The sequence below is a fragment of the Rhinolophus sinicus genome, linkage group LG10 (genome assembly GCF_036562045.2).
Source record: "Rhinolophus sinicus isolate RSC01 linkage group LG10, ASM3656204v1, whole genome shotgun sequence".
In the NCBI taxonomy this organism is placed as follows: Eukaryota; Metazoa; Chordata; class Mammalia; order Chiroptera; family Rhinolophidae; genus Rhinolophus; species Rhinolophus sinicus.
The window spans coordinates 17,650,725-17,671,411 of record NC_133759.1 but is presented as its reverse complement, the minus strand read 5'-3'; the positions used below and the strand labels follow the sequence as shown (position 1 = coordinate 17,671,411).

Below are 20,687 nucleotides of genomic sequence, written 5' to 3'. Positions count from 1 at the left end.
AGGGGTAGCAGTTCCTCCATTTTCTGTTGTTTAGTTGCTGTTTGTTCCCTGGGCACACATCTTGGTGGGCGTTTCTCTCACGTATCTGTACTGCTGTCCCAGGTCACTCTGCTGATTGCCTTCATCTGTGTGAGGAGCTCTCCGTGGACCGGCTACAGCGCCTACAGATACTTCGAAGTGGTCACCATTTGCAACTTGATAATGATCCTCGCCTTTTACCTGGTCCATCTGTTCCGCCTCTACCGCACGCTCACCTGCATCAGCTGGCCCCTGTCGGTAAGGGAGTGTGGCCTGACCCTGTCCTCGGCACAGAAGTCCGGCTGTGAGCTGGGGCACCGAGACCCCATGGTGTCCTTCCCGTCTGCCCACCCTCCCTCTCCCACCATCCTCAGCTGCTTCAGCCCTGAATTTCCCACTGTTTGGTGGACGCCTCCTCCTGACGTTTCACTGCTTCCTAAAACCCACCTTCCAGCTTACAAGAAGGCTGTGCCTCTTGTCTCAGTGTTTATTTTCTCGAGCGACAGGTATGGGCTGTGTGTGTGTGAGAGTTGGGGGGAAGACGTGGAAGGAAGAAGCTGCAAAAGGTGATGGATATGCATACTGTTGTAAATATTGAAAGATAAGATCCGACAGCTAAAATGGACTGGCAGAGCCTGAGGAAAGATTGCAAAGTTGCCAGGGTTTTTTCTTTTCACTATGTTATTTTAAAAAAAAAAACAGCTCTATTGATAGTTCACATGCCATACAATTACCCATTTAAAATGTATTATTCAAGAGATTTTAGGATATTCCCAGAGCTGTGCAACCATCACCACAGTCAATTTTCAAATACTTTCATCACCTCAAAAAGAAACCCCAGCCCCTTTAGCGGTCACCTCCTACCCCTCATCCCCTCCAGCCCTAGCAACCATTAATCTTTCTGTCCCTATCAATTTTCCTGTTCTAGACTTTTTGTGTAAATGGTGTCATATATGCGGTCTTCTATGACTGGCTTCTTTCACTTAGCAGAGTGTTTTCATGATTTATCTATGTTGTAGCGTGTGTCAGTACTTTATTTCTTTTTACAGCCAAGTAATAGTCCATTGAAAGGATATACCACATTTTGTTTATCCATTCATCATTGATGGACATGTGGATTGGTTCTACCTTTTGGCTATTATGAATAACTGCTGCTATGAACATTCATGTGCAAGTTTTTTGTGTGGATGTGTTTTCATTTCGTGTGGAATATACCTAAGAGTGGAATTGCTAGGTCACATGGTAACTATGTTTAATTGTTTCCACTGCCAGACTATTTACCAAAGTGGTGCACCATTTTACATTCCCATCAGCAGTGTATGTGGGTTCCAATTTTTCCTTATTTTCTGACTTTCTGATTTTAGTCATTCTAGTGAGTGTAAAGTGGTATCTTGTGGGTTTGACTTGCAGTTCTCTGATGATTAATGACGTCAGTCCTGTTTTCATGTGCGTTTGTGTATTTTCTTTGGAGAAATGTCTATTCAGATCCTTTGCCCATTCTTTGATTAGGTTGTCTTTTTATTACTGAATTGTAAGAGTTCTTTGTATTCTCTAGTTAAAAATCCCTTATCACATGTATGATTTGCAAATATTTTCTCCCATTCTGCTGGTTTTCATTTTGTTGATAGTGTCCATTAAAGCACAATTTTTAAATTTTGATGAAATCTGATTTATCTATTTTTCTTTTGTTGCTTGTGTTTTTGGTATATCTAAAAAGTTATTGCCACATTCAAGACCATGAAGATGTACCTCTGTATTTTCTTCTGAGTTTCATAGTTTTAGATCTATTTTGAGTTAATTTTTGCATAGACTATGAAGTAAGGATTCAGCTTCATTCTTTGCATGTGAATATCCAGTTGTCCCACACCATCTGTTGCGAAGACTTTCTTTCCCCATTGAATTGTCTTGGCACCTTTGCTGAAAATTAGTTGGCCATAAACTCATGGATTTATTTCTGGATTCAATTCTATTGCATTGATCTTGCTACACTATCTTGATTACTGTAGATTTGTAGTAAGTTTTGAAATTAGAAAGTGTGAGTCTTCCCATTTATTCCTCTTTTTCAGGACTGTTTGGATTTTTGCAATTTCATATGAATTTTAGAATCAACTTTTCAGTTTCTACAAAGAAGTCAGCTGGGATTCTAATAGGAATTGCAGTGAATCAATTTGGAGAGTATTGCCATCTTAATATTAAGTCTTGTGATCCATGATATTTATTTAGATCTTCTTTTTAGATCTTCTTTAATTTCTTTCAACAGTGTTTTGTAGTTTTCAGAGTATAGGTTTTGCCTTTTTTTGGTTAAATTTTTTCCTAAGTATCTTATTCTTTTTGATGCTATTTCAAATATAATTATTTTCTTCATTTGTTTTTTGAGTTGTTTATTACAAGTGAATAGAAATACAATTAATTTTCATATATTGATTTTGTATTCTCAACCTTGCTGAACTCATTTCTTAGCTCTAATGATTATTAATGGATTCCTTAGGCTTTTCTATATAAAAGATCATTGCCATCTGTGAATATAGTTTTACATTTCTTTCCAATCTGGATGCCTTTTATTACCTTGCCTTATTGCAAGAAATTAGTTGCATGTTGAATCAAAGTGGGAAGAGTAGACATCATTATCTTGTTTCTGATCTTAGAAAGAAAGCAGTCCATCTTTCATCATTAGCTGTGGGTTTTTTGTAGATGCCATTTATCATATCAAAAAATTACCTTCTTTGTTGTTTTGATCATGAAAGGGTGTTAGATTTTGTTAAATGTTTTTTCTTTGTCTATTGAGATAATCGTGTGGGGTTTCTCTCTCCTCTCCCCCCCCCCCCAATATTCTATAAATATGGTGTATTACATTGATTTTCATATGTGGAACCAATCTTGCATTCCTGGGATAAATTCTGTTTGGTCATAGTGTAAAATTCAGTTTATATGTAGCTGGATTTGGTTTGCTAGTGTTTTATTGAGGATTTTTGCATTAGCATTCTTAAGAGACATTATTGGTTTCTTACAACTTCTTTGTGTGGTTTTGTTATCAAGGTAATGCTAACCTCACAGAATAATTTGGGAAGTATTCCCTCCTGTTCTATTTTTTTAGAAGAACTTGTGAAGAGTTGGTATTTTTCTTTAAATGTTTGATAGAATTCCATAGTAAAGCCATCTGGATCTGGGCTTTTATTGTGGACATTTTTTATTATTCTTAATTCAAACTCTACTTGTTATAGATTTATTTAGATTGTTTATTTCTGCTTGAGTCATTTTCTCTAGTATGTCTTTCTAGGAATATGTTCTTTTCATCTAAGTTATCTAATTTATTGGCATACAATTGTTCATAGTATTCCTTTAAAATACTTTTTATGTCTGTAAGATCAGTAGTGATGTACCCTCTTTCATTTCTGACTTTGGTCATTTGAATCTTTTCTCTCTTTTTTTTTTCTTGATCAGTCTAACTAAAGATTTGTCTTTTGTTGATCTTTTCAAAGAACCAACTGTTGGTTTCATTGATTTTCTCTATTGTTTTTCTGTTCCCTATATCATCGATTTCTGCTCAAATATTTATCTCCTTCTGTCTTCTTGTTTTAGGATTAGTTTGTCTTCTTTTCCAGTGTCTTAAGGTGAAGTTTAAGTTATTAATTTGAAACTTTTCTTCTTTTTTTTTTTAATATAGGCATTTACAGCTATAAATTTCTCTCTAAGCACTGCTTTAGTTGCACTGCATAGTTTTGGTATATTGCATGTTCATGTTCACTCATCTCCAGGTATTTCCTAATTACCCTGTGCTTTCTCTTTTGACCCATTAGTTAATTAGGAATGTATTGTTTAATTTCTACATATTTGTGAGTTTCCCAAATTTCTTTCTGCTGTTGATTCCTAATTTCATTCTGTTGTAGTTGGAGAACATACTTCATATTGTTTCAGTCCTTTTACATTTACAGAGGTTTGTTTTATGGTTTGGCATGTGGTCTATCCTGGAGAATTCCAAAGTAAAGCCATGTTTTATGTGCATTTGAGAAGAATGTATATTCTATTTTTGGGTAGAATATTTTATAGATGTCTGTTACGTCTAGTTGTGTTATAGAATTGCTTGAGTCTTCTATTTCCTTACTGAGCTTCTTTCTCCCTTGTTGTTCTATACATTATTGAAAATTGGATATTGAAGCCTCCAACTATTATTTATCTGTTTCTCTTTTTATTTGAGATTTTGCTGCATGTATTTTGTTGCTCTGTTATTAGGTGCATACATGTTTATAATTGTTATATTTTCCTGGTGAATTGACATTTTCATCATTACAAAATATCCCTCTTTATCTCTGGTAACATATTTTATTTGTTTTAAAATCTATTTGTCTGATACTATTATAGACAGCCTTCTCTTGGTTGCTATTTGAATGACATATCTTTTCCATCCTTCTACTTTCAATCTACTTGTGTCTTTGAATATAAAGTGTGTTTCCTATAGACAGTATATAGTTGGGTCTTTTTTTTTAAATCCAGTCTGACAACCTCTGCTTCTTGATTGAATTAATCATTCACATTTAACATTATCACCCATTGTTATTTTAAAAGAAATTTCTTTTGTGTCCCTAAGTTATAAGACCTGTTTCAAAGTTATGGCACCTTTTTGCTTCTTTTGAGAACAAGTTCCCCTGATCTTCCCTGACGCTGATAATGAACAAGCAAAGGAGAGAATAAAAGCTGGGGGACATGAATGAGGGTAGGCCGAAAGAGGGGTGAGTGTTGGAAGGATAAGCTCGGCCACACATTTTTTACTACTTAAGCATCTTCCATTTAGGACTCTCAACTCATTTTCCCTATCCCACGTCACACTCCTTTTTCTTTGTGTGTGAGAATCTTGGAGGGAGGGAACTTCCAGTTACTAATCTGCTCTTTAATCAAAATCTCTGTTGGCTACCTCGTAATATTCCTTTCAGGTCACTAAGGGAGAAATCAGGGTCTTTGGTTTTGCACACCTTTGAGAGGAGCTGCAGCTTAAAAATTGCTTTTTCCAAAATGTAATAGCTACTGTCCTGATGGACAGAACTTCATGAAGGTATGATTTCTAAACTCTCACTGAAGACAACTGAAAATGAATACACTCTGGATTCATTCATGTATAAATGGCCTGAAGACCCAGTTCTCCTCTGATCTGGTGTTTGTTGGGGAGGAGAAATGATGAGGTGAAAATACTGCTATGCTGCTGAGTGACAGAGGTCCAGCCTCCTCCAAGGCCTGCAAAGATGCCATTTTAATCATGGAGAATAAATGGGGTGGAACTTGATGACCTTGAGGACCAAGGGGAGAAGTAAAGGCTGAGTCATTTGTGCCAGTAGACTCATCAGAGGTTGGCCTGAGGCGCACTTTCAGAGAAGAGAAGAGGGAAGACAAATTGGGGACAAAACCAGTAGGACTTAGCGTGAGAAAGCCAGCACCCACCACACACCCAGGCACTTCACAGAAGGGCTGCTGACCTCATTCCAGGCTCTGACTCCAAGTCTGAAGGGGCTGAGCACCTCTCAAGTCCACACCTGAAAGTGTTCACAGCACAGGCAAACACTCTGGGCTGTCACCAAAGCTAGGACATTGTTTGCCCAAAACTTGATCTGAAGCAGATGCGAAAGGCACACATCTCTCTAAGGGGCTTTGCTTCTCAAAGCTGGATCTTCATTTGAACTCTCCAGTTTGGGAGTTGGGAGAAGCTCGATTGCTTTTTAGTAGCTTTGGGCAGGTCTAGGCACTGTGTACAAACTGATCTCAGGAGTGGAACCGTCCTTAATGAACCTCTCTCTTCACACAAAAAGTGTCCTTTCTTTTTGTCCCCTCTCTCCCCACCTGCCTGGGCATCTTTCCTCTCTTGCTTGGCCTCATCCTGGCCAGCCTCCTGTGTCTGCTGCCTGTGAGCTGCGCTGCTCCTGTCAGGGTGTTCCCCTCCCTCCCCTTCCATTCATCTCTTCTGCCCGGTGGACTCTGAGAACCAGGAGTGGACCTCCCTACCCACTGCTTTGCTTTGTTTTTGTCCCCAGGAACTCCTGCACTATTTAATTGGTACCCTCCTTCTCCTCATCGCTTCCATCGTGGCAGCTTCCAAGAGTTACAGCCAGAGCGGACTGGTAGCTGGAGCGGTGAGGACATTCTCGGGGAGACGTCAGCAATGAATTCATGTTTTTTGAATGCTTGTTTTCTTCCTGACAGGGACAGCGAAGGGATTGTTTTCTGGGGCCTTTCTTTCACAGAACCGGTACCCACCTTGAGCCAGCCAGCAACAGTCTCCAAAGAGCCTTAAACTTGGGCCCGCAGGGCAGGGTCTCGGGAGGTGGATCGTCAGGGCTGTTGGCAAACCCAAATGGCCCCAGCAGCCCAGGCCTCTCTCTCTTACAGCCACTGCTTAAATCAGGGGGCATACAGGTTTTAATTCACATGCTCATGCTGGTCATTTGCTCATGGCTGCTTCAGTCTTACGCAGAGAAAGATTCTGGGGCCTCTTTTGGGCCCAAGGGAACAGTACTGTGATTAGTTAGTGATATCGGCCATTAGTCCTAGCTTTGCCAATCCTAATTTTTAACCGTATTCAGTCCAGGAAATAATCTTCCTATACCTTTCAAAGGTGAAAATTGATCCCGCTGATAGCCTAAATAACAGTAGTATGGAAAAGGACAAAAATACAGTACCGTGGGAGCTATGTATATTTATCACTCATATACATATGTGTATGTTATGGTTTTAAAAAGATTGATAGACTCCTGTCATCTGATTTCTGATTTAGTAAATTGTTTACAGTTTGATGGCCCGTGGGCTAGTACTGACTTGCCTCACTGAAGAGCAGGCAAGATTTTTTTCAAATGAGTTTTCCGAAAAGTTCTCGGTGTGACAGTCACTCTTTCATTTATACATGTTACCCAAATACTCCAGACTTTGGGCTGAGAGTGGGTTCGTGCCTGGAATTCCACTGAGAGGTGGAGTGTGCCCCCCAAAGCTCAGTCCTCTAAACACTCAGGCCCCTTAAGTGCCTCCCACAGCCCACCCTTCCATTCCATCTCCCAGGTGTGCTTACCACCTACATGTTACCACCTGCCCGACTGTAGGCAGGCTGGCAGAGGAGACACAGAGGAAATCTGGGCCACCATGTTTTAGGACCACATGGGGAGAGTCCTACTGAGTTTTATCATTCAGGTTGCACATAATGGTGTTAGCCCTGGAATCCTAATAAACCCCATTTATCATACACTATCTTTGGGCCTAGGGAGCCAGAAGAAATAAAAAAGATATGATCCTTGCTTATGAGGAAATGGTGATCTGGCTTAGGAGTCAAGGCCAAGGCACATGAAACAATTAGCAAACAAGGCATTGTCATCCAGGACAGCATTATGTAGCAACAGAATAAACTGTTCAATTATGCAGTGCAGACAGTTGGAGACCATGAGGGCATATAATGTGCTAATTGTGCAGAACAGACAATGAGAGGCCAGAACAGACTCTAATAGGCTAATTATGTGGTGCAGACAATCAGTACAAAAGAAGCCAAGGAGATGGACCTGGGGGAGGGGGAAGGGGGCTGTGGACCGGTGGGGGCAGCTGCTTATACAAACCAGCAGCCAGGCTTGAAAAGAAAACGGAACCTTGAAATTCCTGCCCTTTGTCAGGCTGCTCCTGGGCCAAAGTCAGCAGTGGCTTTGGCCGGGTGCTTAGTGGCAACGTAGCAAGCCTGAGGTCTTTTGCAAGTCTGAGAACACCTGGGCAACAAGTAGAGCAGAGCATATCCTCTGGAGCCAGACTCCTGGGCTCCAGTCCCAGGTCTGGCCCTTGCTGCTCTGTGGCCCTGGGCAAAACAGTTGACTTCCTGTGTGTGATAAGGCGGCAGGGGGAGAGTCACACCAGCATCCACCTGGCAGAGTTGTGAGGGTTAATGGAATCAACACACCTGAGGGCTTAGAAGACTGGCAGGTACGTATTAAGTGCTCAGTAAATTTTGGCTGCAGCTGCCAGTGCTGTTCACAAATAAAATGGCTTCAGGCTTTGAAGTTCCAGACAAGACACCAGAATATGCGCCTGCTTCTCACTTGACCATTTGGTGAGCCTCACACCAGGCTCTCTTCCTCTGCGGGTGCCCTGGTCCCCGTCTACACAGATGACACGTTGGACAGGGCGAGGTCCCAACACTTGAGCAGTGGAAGGACCCTCACAAAGGACAGGAGCGCTACCTGAACTTATCTTAGTCTAACATTATTTAAATATGTGCAAATGTAAGACTAGATAGCAAGGCCTCAGCTTCTGGCTCTTACACAGCTATGGAGCCAAACAGAAAACCATGATGAATGAAATGCAAACAGTGCTACCACACCAATAAAATCCACTTGAACATTAAAATTTTTAAAACCCAAATTAAAATGTACAGTTCTACCTTTTTTATTAGCCCAGGATAATTAAAGTACAGTGGATTGTCCCCAGCTTACTTATAAACGTAAACCCAAACATGGGCACTAAAGCTGCCTAGAGTGAGAATTGCCAAGGGCTTGAGACCCAGAGGCCTGGGACCCAGCTGGGGGACCCGGGGACAGGGTCTCATCTCTATAGCTATGCAGGGACAAGGTAGTCGGGTCACATGATTCCCACGCTCCCTTCTGGCCACAGTGGTTACAGGGAACAGGCACAGAGATGAGAAACAGAAAGACTGCCTGAGTGGTCGACCCTCAGCCTGGGAACTTCCTCTCCTCTCTCTCCCGTGCAGGTCTTTGGTTTCATGGCCACCTTCCTCTGCCTGGCAAGCGTGTGGCTGTCCTACAAGATCTCGTGTGTGACTCAGTCAACAGGTGAGTTCCAGTTGTCTGAACACAGATGATCTCTGGAAGTTCCCTATGCTCGGGAACAGGAGGACGGCCAGAAGTTCTGGGGGTTCCACACTAGGGAACAGCCTGCTGTAGGGAGGCTGTGGGGGCACAGGGGCCCCAAGCACTGTTGCTCTGGTCCCCCTCTCCACCACACCCAGGGACACCCTAACGTTTCAGCCTCTGATGGAGCAGCATTTTCTTTAAATGTTTCCTAATGTCAAAAATAAAATATGGAAGAGAGAAAATATAAATAAGGGAAAAAATGTTTTTAATAAAAACCGTCTATCACACTATCCAGAAATAGCCCCTGCTGGGTGTCTACCCTTCCAGTATTTCCTTTCTCTGAATATATAGAGATTTATAGACATAGAGATAGAGATAATATAGATATACATGTTGCTTTTATTAGAAAGATCAGACTTTAATTGTTATTTTTCTTACCTGCTCTTTTTCTCCTGCTTAACGGTCTACCAGACATTTCCCCCATGTCATTAGGTGTTCTTTTCTGTCGTTCTGAATGGCTCTGGGGTGTCAAATTGGCCCCATTGCATGTCTATGCCATAGTTTCCTTGTCTCCTATCTGGGTGTATTATGTTTGTTTGTTTTCAAAATTCTTTGCTACGAAAAAGTGCTATAGTGAGCATCTGTATAAATACATGTCTCTATATATACCTAATACTTTTTATTTTAGAATGAATTCCTAGCAGCAGAATTGCTGTGGGCTTGAACCAGCTATTTTGATTAATCCACTTCTTTCTTTGATCTAGCACTTCCTTTGTTCTTTTTCTTTCTTTAAAAAAAAACAAAACATTAAGAATATCAAAGTATGCAAATTTTGTTGTCTGAGTTGCTCTGCAGAAAGGTCACCACAGCAGAGCTTCAATTTCCTCCTAGTAGTCACTGGCAAAACGTTACCAGGTTGGGAGCCAGTCACAAAAGACCACATATTGTAGGATTCCATGTATGTGAACTGTCCAGAATAGACAAATCTATAGAGACAGAAAGTGGGTTAGTGGTTGCCTAGGGACGAGGGGAGGTGGGATACAGGTGTAACTGCTAATTGGATAGGGGGTTTTTCTGAAGTGATGAAAATGTTCTAAAATTGTGGTGATAGTTGCACAATTCCGTGACTACAGTGCAGACTGTAGACTTGTACACTTTAAATGGGTGAATTCTATGGTATGTGAACTATATCTCAGTAAAGCATTTTATGGGAAAAAAGAATGATGAAAAAAAAATGTAAAAACAAAGTGAATAGGTAACGTCTAAAGGTAATCTACAAATATTGGTATAAACATATTACTTAAAGTAGTGGAGGAAGAGCCAAAAGAAACAGCTGAAGAAGTTCACATACTTCTGAGCGGGAAACCTGGCGTGGGGAGAGGTCGGGATGGGAATCCCCTCTGTGCTATTTAATATTTTTACTATTTTAGAAATGTATTTAAAAAGAATAAAACAGTCCCAGTGAAAGTTGGTGTGGGTGGAGGAAGGCCGTGCACTGAGCAGAACATGGCCTTCTGGTGTGTGGCTTCTGAGTGGGCCCTGCCCTGGCCAGCCATGCTGACTTTGCCATTTCCTTCCCAAGATGCAGCCGTCTGAGGACATCACAGCCTCCGGGCCTGCAGGCGGCCTGCAGGACGCATGGCCTACCAGACAGGAGGATCAGTGATCCAGTGACCTTAGGAAAGACTTCTGAACCTGTATTCCTGTGCCAAAGTCCCACCGGGCTGGTGGGTACAGAAGGGGGCCTTCACCTTCCTTGTGGGCTCCCGAGCTGCTCCAAACCTGTCTCTCCAGTCGTCCTTGGAGAATTCCCCCCCATCTGGGAAAGAAAAGCAGCCTCCAGGGAAATCTGGTCTCTCCCTCCTGCTTTTAGAACTGCCTCAGGGACTGGCGACCCCATGTACCACAGTGGAGGGGTTTCTGAGTACTCCTGCCTAAGTCTGCCTCTACTTCACATTCCTCAGGGGAGTGATGCTGCCTCACGTCTACCTATGAAAACAAAGCCATCTCCTAAATTTATGTATTAGGTTGGTGCAAAAGTAATTGCGATTTAAAAGGTGAAAAATTGCAAAAAAACGCAATTACGTCTGCACCAACCTAACAGCTTGGAAATCTGGTCTTGAAGATACCCCTCTTTCTTAAAATGAGGCATGCCTGTAGAAGCACTATGTGATCAGCCTGTCCCCGAAGAGGAGAGCTCAGTCTCCTTTCTGGGCCCTGCCTTCATTGACATTGTGTGTGTGTATGTGTGTTTGTGTTTTTAAATAAAATATTGACTTGGCCAATTGCAGAAGGATTTCTTCTTAAACTAGAAGAAGGCTGCAAACCCAGGAGTGAAGCGAAGGGGCCCACGAGCCTCATGGGGAAGCATATGATGCTACGTGGGGGCCACGCACGGTGGGTGAAAAGGGTAAAGGATGCAGAAGACACTGGCCTCTCAAGGTTTACATACTTTCAAAGTAAATTGCTTTTAAGGGTAGAAGCCAAGTACTTTTCACACCAGACATAAAGCAGGACTCAAAAGCAACACAGGCAGCCTTAAAAAGAAAAATTCTACAACGTGGATGAACCTCGAAGACATGATGTTAAATGAAATAACCCAGGCACAAAAGGACACATACCGTATGATTTCTTTTATAGGAGGGACCTAGAGTAGTCAAAATTCAGAGAGTCAGACAGTAGAATGGTGTTGCCACATCTGAGGGGAGAGAAAGGGGGAGTTAGTGTTTAAGGGGTACAGTTTCTGTAAGGGTGAAATCCAGTAAATCAATAACGTACTTAGACTTAGCTAGTTTGCAGGTGGACTCACAGCACAGCTCGCTCTGTAGGCACATGGCAGTTTGATCCACCCTGATATTCAGCTATTTCCTCTTTGGTTCTCCCCTCACTGATAAACTGAAGAACTCTGTTTTATTCCCTTTCTCAAGGCTACTCATACCTCATTAATCCATTTCGTCAACAGAATCCTAACCTGAAAAGAACAGTTTCTTAATCCTCAGGCGCCCAGACACTGGAATACACATAAAGCCTCAGGCCACGGTGGCCAGTCCAGTCCGGAGTCCAGCAATAACATTATCTTAAAGCAGACCAGATCCCAGGAAGGGATGTCAGCCCTTGGACCTGCCAGACTGACTCCCCCTTTCTTTTGTTCTTCTTGTGTACCTATAAAATCTACTGCCTGTTCTAGGAACGAGGAGATGGCCTTTGGACAAGAGTCCGCCATCCTCCCCGAATGCCTGCATTCTGAATAAATCTGCTTTTCTTTCCACCAACCTTGTCTCTCGATTTTTAACTTTTTCAAGGGGCAGGCAGCCGGACCTTAGGACAGTATCATTTCTACTCAGGAAGATGAAAACATTCTGGAGATGGATGGTGGTGATGGCTGCACAACACCGTGACTGTAATTGATGCCACCACACTGTATAACTAAACATTGCTAAAATGATAACTTTTCTGTTGTATATATTTTACCACAATTGAAAAAAGAAAAAAAAAGACCTGTCTAGGCACCAAAGTAGCTGAAAGAGCTACGTGGAGAGTGGGGGAAGAGAGACCCAGTTACACCAGCCCAGAGCAGGCACCAGAGCCCAAAAGGCCAGTGCCATATTCGAACAGCGAAGCATTACAGATCCTAGAGAATACAAACTGTGTCATGTGTTTATCTTCCCTAAACCAGACCCTCTCTGGAACTGCTCAACTCAGGCAGTACCCATATATAACCAAACTATACCCGCCACCCCAGCAGCCAGCGCAAGGAGGGGACCCACTGGGCAGTCACAGTCAGGGCCAAGCAAAGATGTGAGAGGAAAGAAGACTGGACCCATGGAGAGAGGACAGGGTCAGAGGCCTTCCCCAAGGACCGACAGCCAGCCCTGGCTCATTCTGGCAACCTGAAGCCCCAGGAAAGGGTGTTGGCACCTGTGGCCAAAGCTGGTCTGCCCACATCCCCTACCACGAGCAGCCAGCTCCCTGGCCAGGAAAGCTTCCCTCAGTTTGGCCTAGTCCTTGGGGAGGAAGAGAAGAAAGTTTGAAGGGTGCTGCTCTCCCCGCATGGACATGTTCTCACCACCCACAAGAAAGACTGATGCTCAGAGAGGCTCTCGAAGATGGCTTTGGTCATCTATTGCTCTCTACAGCGGGGTGGCCGGCAGCCATAGAACTGGCCCTATCTGTGAGGGCCCTGTAATGACGCTCACCTACTCTGAACACATTGGCAGTGGAGCCGGGAGACGCAGGGAGAAAGGTGAGCGCAAGTGAGGGGAGTGATAGAGCTGGGATTCGAGTCCAGGTCTGCCCGTCTTCTGGACTTGGCCTGTGACCACCCCACATGGGGCGTCTGGGGTGGCAGAGCAAGGCCAGAGCTGGCTTGTGCCCAGGGCCTTGCTCCATGGGCAGTTGGCCCTGGTGTCTGCAGACAGGCCCGGAGAAAAAACAAGTGTGCTCCTGAGGGAGGCCCTGGCCTGACGCACCCCTTGTGGTACAGCGGTGTTCTGGAGCCTTCTCTTCCAGATGTGTTTACTTGCTCAGCCCTCAGCCTAGGCCTCTAACCAGGATGCCAAAGTGACCCAGAGTTGGCTCATCCCCTGTGCCTCCCAGCCTCTGTGAAAAGCAAACTTCTGTTACCACAGAAACACAGCAGGTCTTTGGGGCCCCTCAGCAACCACCACTTCCCCCAGTGTGGTGGTTTCTGAACGGCATCCTGTGAATTCTCAGAGTTGCTTCACAGAGCTCACAGATACCTCATTTTATGTGCAAAACATACGTTGACACCTTAAAACGCACTCTCCTGTCACCAACAGCAAACACTGACCCGTGGAACCCACACAGGCTCCCTCACCTTGTGCAGCCGCCAGGGAACACTGGCCTGTGGCCTCTTCTGCTCTGGTTGAGAAAGACGCCAAGAGTGTGAGGCAAGCTCCTGAAACACCTGCCACTACCTCCGGGGTGATCCAGGACTTCTCCCACCTGCACAACCAACACAAAGCAGCGGGATGAATCTGCAGAGGCGGCTATAGCGCCAGTTATCTGCTTGCTCCAAACTGTGGGCTTTTCAAACTAATCCCACTATTCTTATGGGCTGATTTTATAATAAGTGTTATAAGTGTAAGTTGATGGTTTATATTAATATCACATTTCCTGTTTTATATGATAACGTTTCATGTATGATTTAGATTGAAAAAGAAGATTTCTCTGCTTAAAAGAAAAAAGCTAGGAAAGCCCTAACTTTGATAAAGGGAACTGCCAGGCTGGCCCCTGGGCACCAGGTGGATGGAAAGGGCACCTGGCTGGGGTTGGAGCAGCTGGACCCTGGAGGTGCTTCTTCATGAAGACCACCGTGAGAGTACTGGGTGCCTCTGGACCTTGTAAGGAGATGGAGGCAACTGTTAGGGTTTTACTGTCATTTTCTCTGTACATAGAAACTTACACAAAATTTTAAAAAGACTATGACTAAATTCCATATAGATTTGTGCAAAAAAGGAAATGTTATGGTGTAAAGTGTGCCACTTGCCTTAGTTCTGGATAGTGATAACAGCCAGAATACCGGTCACACTGGATACTGCTCTGACCAAAAGTACACAGGGTGACAAAAAAATACATACACATTTTAAGAGATGGCATCTATGTAGCAGTAGTTCACTGTGTGGATGAAAAAGAGGCCACATATTAAATCTGACAAGCCCAGGAGACTGAAAATAACTACAGAAGATGGCATGAGCATAAAAAATTTCATAACTAAGTGGGCCATGGTGGGAAGTCACCTTTAGCTCCCTTCATAAAGTTAATCTGTGCCTTTAAGTGGGCCTATCTATTGTCATTTTGCACCTAAGATAACATCTTTGGAATGTCACTAATCCTTTTTCTGGATCAGAGCTGGAAACTGCAAAATTCCTTGTCACTATGCTTGTCTCCTGATCCATCTCTATGTGCTGTAAAAAGCGAACTGTTAACTATCCTGCACCCACCTATATAAAAGAAGTACCTGTCTCTCCAATTTACTTTTATCCAATCCCAGAGATTTCCCCATTTGCTTTCTCCCACCCCCTTAATCTATCACGAATGGATTTCAGGTAACCTTCTTTGATTTTATTTATAAAATAAACTGCAAACCATCATTTCATGGAGCATTTTCTCACTCCATTGAGCTTTTGCTTCCGGGCAATTGTCAGTTTGGCTCAAACTCTTACAAGCTTTCTCTTAGGCTGGATGTTTTTTGTTGGCAGCTGTAATCAGAAGTGTCTGGACGCTGATGGTAACCACTTTGAGCACCTCTTGTAATGGCAGAAGTCCCGTGTGACTATATATTGAGTATTACAATTTTAATAGTTTTTTCCTTTCTTAAAAATGTGTATACATCTTTTTTGGCAGCCTCTGTATTTAAAAACCTCATTTCCCAGTCAGGGGGGTGTATGTGGAGGAGGCAGCCAGCAAGTGTTGCAAGTGGGACAGCAGTCCAGGGTTGCCAGTTTTCCCAAGTGACCAAGCGAAGTGGAAATCTGGATCTTTAGGCTAAAGGTTTCCTGATTTTTAAACGTTGCCAAATAAACCTTTTAAAGGTACACTTCAGGCCAAACAAAAACGGGGGAGGGGGGCGGTAGATGCTGCCAGCTGGCCCTTAGTTTGTGACTCTGCCCGGCCTCAGGGAAGGTGGGGCTCCGGCAGCAGGAAGTCAGGTCCACGGCCAGGAGAGCGACGATGCTTCGCTGGGTCGGCAGCTGCTTCCTCCCGAAACCCCGGGGCTGCGCTTGGGACGGGGACCCTCCCTGGGGAGTCCCCGGGGTCCCCGGCCAGCAGCCGCGCCTGCAAGCGCACTGCCACTGCTACTGCTCCCAGCTGGGCGGGGCTTTTCTTTTACGAAAACAAAACCTAAGGCGCAGGTGGCTGCAGGAGCCCCGTGCCGCTTGCCCTCCTCAAGCAGCGCGCGCCCTCTTGTGGCCAGCGGGGAGCAGCGCCGCCTTAGGTTCCTGGCGGAGGGACAGGCCTCCGGAAAGCCGATTTCGTCCCCATCCAGGGTTCAGATTAAATGCACCACCTTGCACATTTTATTTGGGCCTCAAGTAAACAGGTTAATCATAATCCTCGGTTCACAACACTCTCACACTCTGATCATTGGTCCATGTATGGCCTCCTTCCTCCCTATTAATTTTTAATACAGTCAGTATGAAACTAGAATCATGGCAATAACCTACATTTAGCTATAACGACATGCTTCCCCATCTCATAGCCCCTGCCCATTTCTCCTCTCCCAAGACAGCTTTCTGAATCTCCCACTCACCACATCTTTGCTTTTCTTAGTGTATAGTTCTATTGTAGCTATAGGTATTGCCTAAAAAGTGCATATAAGTATGGGAGTTGTTTATAATTAAATGAAAAGGATGTCGCGCTGTATGTAATCTGTTGGGACTTGATTCACTTACCATTATTTTTCCGCAACATTATTATTTTTCCCCCCCCGCCCCTTATGCAATACTTTACATCCTCTTGTCTCTTGATCTAGCCACCACTGCAGTGCTACTCTGCAAGGGCTATGACCAATTTCATTCCCTTGTAACCACATAGCTGTGCTTCAGGCCTCCACTGACACCTCTTGATTGTCACGCTGAAGCTTTCCTGGGGACACTGTCGTGAGACCCAGTCAGCACCCGCTCATGTGCAACCGGCATGTGCAGGAGAGTTCACTACCATATGGAGTAACATGGGTCATCGGTACACCGTAATCAGTGGGTCCATTTGTATTCCTTTACTCCCAGGACAAACTGTCCTGAGGCAGGTTTTCTACGTCTCTAAGGACAGTCCTGTGGGACTAAGCAAACCATCACCCAGTGGTGGCCAACTCAGTAAGCCATCCTTGTGTCGGCTCTCTCCTTCCCAGCTTCTCTCCTGATGCAGGTGGTTCAGCTGGATATGGTGGGGCCAAGCTGAAACCATGTGGGGGCTGCATGAACAGCTTCACTCCGGGGTGGCCTTGGAAGAGAGAAGCGAAGGGAAATACCCCCAATGGCCAAAGCTCTGGGCAGTGCATCCCGTCATCCACTTTGGTGGAACTGGCCCAAGAAAATACAGAGCCTCAGAGGAGTGATGAATGGCCATGGGGCTGGAAAAAGACCTGGAAGCCTCCCGAGGGGTGGGTGGGACAAAAAGCCACTAAAATTCTCAAAGGAGCAAGTTATTTGAACAAGAAGTGCATTTTCTACAAAATAAAAATCCTGGGTAATGAATCCACTGGATGCCAGGGGAAAAAGGTAGCCCGGGGGAAAATCCTGCACAGATGCACATTTTTTATGACTAAAAGCCAGGAGACTGATAGAATTCAACTGAGGGGCAGGGCCAGCCCCTACTCTCAGGGGCTGTGAGAGTGCACAGAACAGCAGATGCAAAAACCTGGAGGGGATTTCCTGTGGAGCAAAGACCCAAGCTGAATTGATCCCACTCAGACTGGACAAACTACAGCAGTGGGACAATCAGGGACAAGAATCACCTATGGGATTGGATCTCCAGATTCACCTGAGCCCAGGAGGAAGCCCCAAATATTCCTACACCTACTAGATATCAGCTGTAGTTTTGTGCTTTGGGGGCGGGGGTTGTTTGGTTTTGGGCCTGGACTGTGTTTGCTGCACTTTTGCAAGAAGGTGCTCATAGGGTACATTCATTCGTTGTGACCCCTTCTCGTGGCGCATATAAGGGTCAGTCAGCTGCAGACCAAGAATGATGTTTACCCATAAAGCTTGCCAAGCATAACGATTGAAACAATACCTCTTCCTGGGAGAAGAAAAAGTCCACAGTCTTCTCACACAAGGTTTTGTGCAGCCAGGGGTGGTGCTAGGCAAACCTTCCAAGCTTCCCGTAAGTTGAACACCGCTGTCAGGCTAATGGAAGCTGGGAAGTTTACCGTGGATTATGGAAACTTAAATGAGAACGTGGCAAGCTTCATTTCCTCAATACCCGATAGCACCAAAGTGAATGAATGTGCTGCTGCCATGATACCTGGTTCTTGGTTTGCAGCGTAGGGTATTGCTAACACTTTATTTTTTACATCCTTTAGGGGGAAAATCAGTTGGTCTTTACCTGACACAAGACATGGTACACTTCATTGCCCTGAATTCTCCAGTGACAGGGCATCAGTGGTTTGGACACACCTGGTCTGATGTGAAACATTGGTGGATACGCAGGCATTTCCATAATGGTTCCACAGAGAAACTGCTTTTGCTGCATTACATGCCATCCAGCTGAGGAAAGACACATGGACCCCAAGTGAGGACAAAATCCAAGTGACTTGCCTTCCCAGTAACCATCTTGGAAGCTCTATCACCGCTCAGAGTGATTATTTCCCAACCAATTAAGGACAAACTTTGTAGTAGCCACCCACCAACTACCAAATAAGTGGCCCCTCACCAAAACTGGCTGCTTTGCATATTGGCTGGCTATTGAAGGCAGTACATCCCAAACCTGAGAATATTCCTATAGCTTCCAACTGAGATCATCAGACATGTGGCCACAGCCCCAACAACAAATAATCTTGGAAGCAGTTCAGGCAGCAGTAAAAACAGCCTCACGCTACAGCCTCTGTCTCCTTCAGACCTTAAAGAACTACAGGTGCCCCCTGAATGATAAAACACCTGACTGGGGCCTTTGCCAATGAAAACATCTCCACTTCTGATCCTCGGAGCTTTTGAGTTTGAGTACTTCCTCCTGCTGAGAGGCAACTGGAGCCCTAATTGAAACAGTCTCCAAATTGACACTCTCATCCTGCAATTCTGAACTAAATTCCATAGGTGAGACAAGCTCTATGAAGTCCTGCCATAAGAAGATAGGCCTTTGAATAAAGGGCCAAACTCAGCTGAAACCTTTAATCTGTTTGTCTTCACAAAACAGGTGGTTACCCACTCAGACAGAAATCATGTCTTCCCTAATGAACTGCTGGCTTAATGAAGGTCTCACCTTTTACCCTCCTATGTCTTTTGGGGCCCTGACAGTCTCCTTGGTCCCGTTCCAAGTGTTCCAGGAGTATCCCTTGTATGTGGGTTGTGTGTGCCCTCCTGTTACAGTTGAGCCTTAATTGCTATTGGCATGTCAGTGGGTGGGACTAACCCTCAGGCTGACTGGCTGTGGAGTTTGGCCATGTCCACAGTTCACAGGCTGCTGTGTCGGGGGGCTTACCCCACTGAGTAGGATACACCCCAGGGGACTCTGGTGCCTGTTGAGACCACCCTTTGTGTATGCTGGTTGTGGGGCTCATTGGGCGGTGCTCTCCTGTGGTCTGAAGCCAACCTCCACGTATGTTGGTTCTGGGCCTCTTGAGAGGCAGGCCCAGGTCACCTGTGACCAGCCGGGGACTACCTGGTAGGAGCTACAAAGCAATCTGTGTTTTTTTTGCTGCTGAGCTACACCTGGAGGCACATAGGAGAGGCCAAGCTGTGAACCGAGGATGGCTGCCACCAGTACTAGGCCTGGTGGAGCACTGCAAAAAGCCAAAGGCCTGCTGCACCTGCTGGCTTTCTTAAAGTTCAGCCCCTGATAAAGGTTCATGCGGTAAGAGAGGCAGTGTCTCAGGGAGTCACTAGAGTGGGAAGAGTTATGTTCACGAGGTTAATGTAGATTCTGGTTTGGTGCCGGTGCTGAGCCTGGAGCTACTCGAGAAATCTCAGAGCACACCAAGGCCAGTCACGGCCTGCCTGGGACCTGTGGACTCTGATAGTTTTTCAAGAAAGGGTGCGATGCTGGTGGATCTGGCTGCTCTTGGAGAAAGTGCCTCTAGCACTGGGGCAGTTGGGTGGGGCGGGGTCCCAGTGAGTCAGCAGGGCAGAGCCTAGGAGCTCACTGGACCAATCAGATTCAGATTTGGCCATAAGCATAAGGGGCGGGTTCACACATTAAAAATGGCGGCCGCCTGCCAGCTGCACAGGAGGACCTTACACAGGGAAAGTAGCAACTGTCCTCTAGCCCTGGCCTCACAGCCATACACCTCAATCTTCTCCCTGTATGCCTCTGACGCACCCCAAGTCACTGTCCCACCGCTGGAGCCCAAGGTAAGTGCCTGCGAGCGAGTGAGTCTGTGCACGGGGCTGTTTAAGACGACGTCTGGGTTTCTCGCAGCCTTCCGTCCCACCCGGATGGTTGGAATCCCCACTGTTTTTCACAGCCAGATGTCATGGGGGCTCCTCTTCCTGGCACCAGTACTCTGGGCTGGGGAGTCTGGAGTGGGGCTGGGTTCCGTCATTCCTGGGGGGAGGGGGGAGGGAATTCCGCACCCAAATATCCCTCCCTGTTTTCAACCACAACACGGTTTGGGACCAGCCCTGTTCGCATCTGTCTCTGCTCCTTTTACCAGTCTCGACGTGGCTTACTTATATCCTTAGTTATAAAACTTCTGTTCAGCCAGACTTCAGATGGTTCTCCAAGTTGTTTGTTCTATAATTTAGTTGTAATTTTTTTTCCTCTTTTCTTTCCTTTATTATTTTCAGGTGTGCAAAACATAATGATTAGACTTTTACACCCCTCACAAAGTAACCTCCCCCCAAGTCTACTACCCCTCTGATATTGTATATAACTATTACAATACTATTGACTATATATTCCCTATGCTGTCCTTTACATCCCGTGACTAATACGGAGGGTGCAAATAAAATGTATACACATTTTAAGAAAGGAAAATTGAAATGTGTATACATTTTTGGGCACCCTGGTATATATTCATTTATAGTTGACATTCAACATTATTTTATATTCGTTTCAGGTGTACAGTGCAGTGGTTAGGCATTTATATAATCTATGAAATGATAAGTCCAGTATCCTTCTGATATCCTGTATAATGTTTCTTGATTATATTCCCCATACTGTTATTTCACATCC

At 44.8% G+C, this 20,687-nt stretch overlaps 1 protein-coding gene across 2 annotated transcripts in view; it reads left to right on the top strand.

Moving 5' to 3' along the window:
- The window catches only part of CMTM7 (CKLF like MARVEL transmembrane domain containing 7), a 47,501-nt gene extending 36,376 nt beyond the window's left edge, over window positions 1-11,125 (top strand). The window contains exons 2-5 of one of the 2 annotated variants that reach the window (XM_019727740.2): window positions 103-276; window positions 6,036-6,134; window positions 8,738-8,819; window positions 10,423-11,125. In XM_019727740.2, coding sequence (XP_019583299.1) covers window positions 103-276; window positions 6,036-6,134; window positions 8,738-8,819; window positions 10,423-10,436 — 369 coding nt within the window. In that variant the 3' untranslated portion in view covers window positions 10,437-11,125. The remainder of the gene's footprint in view (window positions 1-102; window positions 277-6,035; window positions 6,135-8,737; window positions 8,820-10,422) is intronic. The other variant, XM_019727741.2, reaches the window with a different exon arrangement.
- Window positions 11,126-20,687: the final 9,562 nt, after the last annotated feature.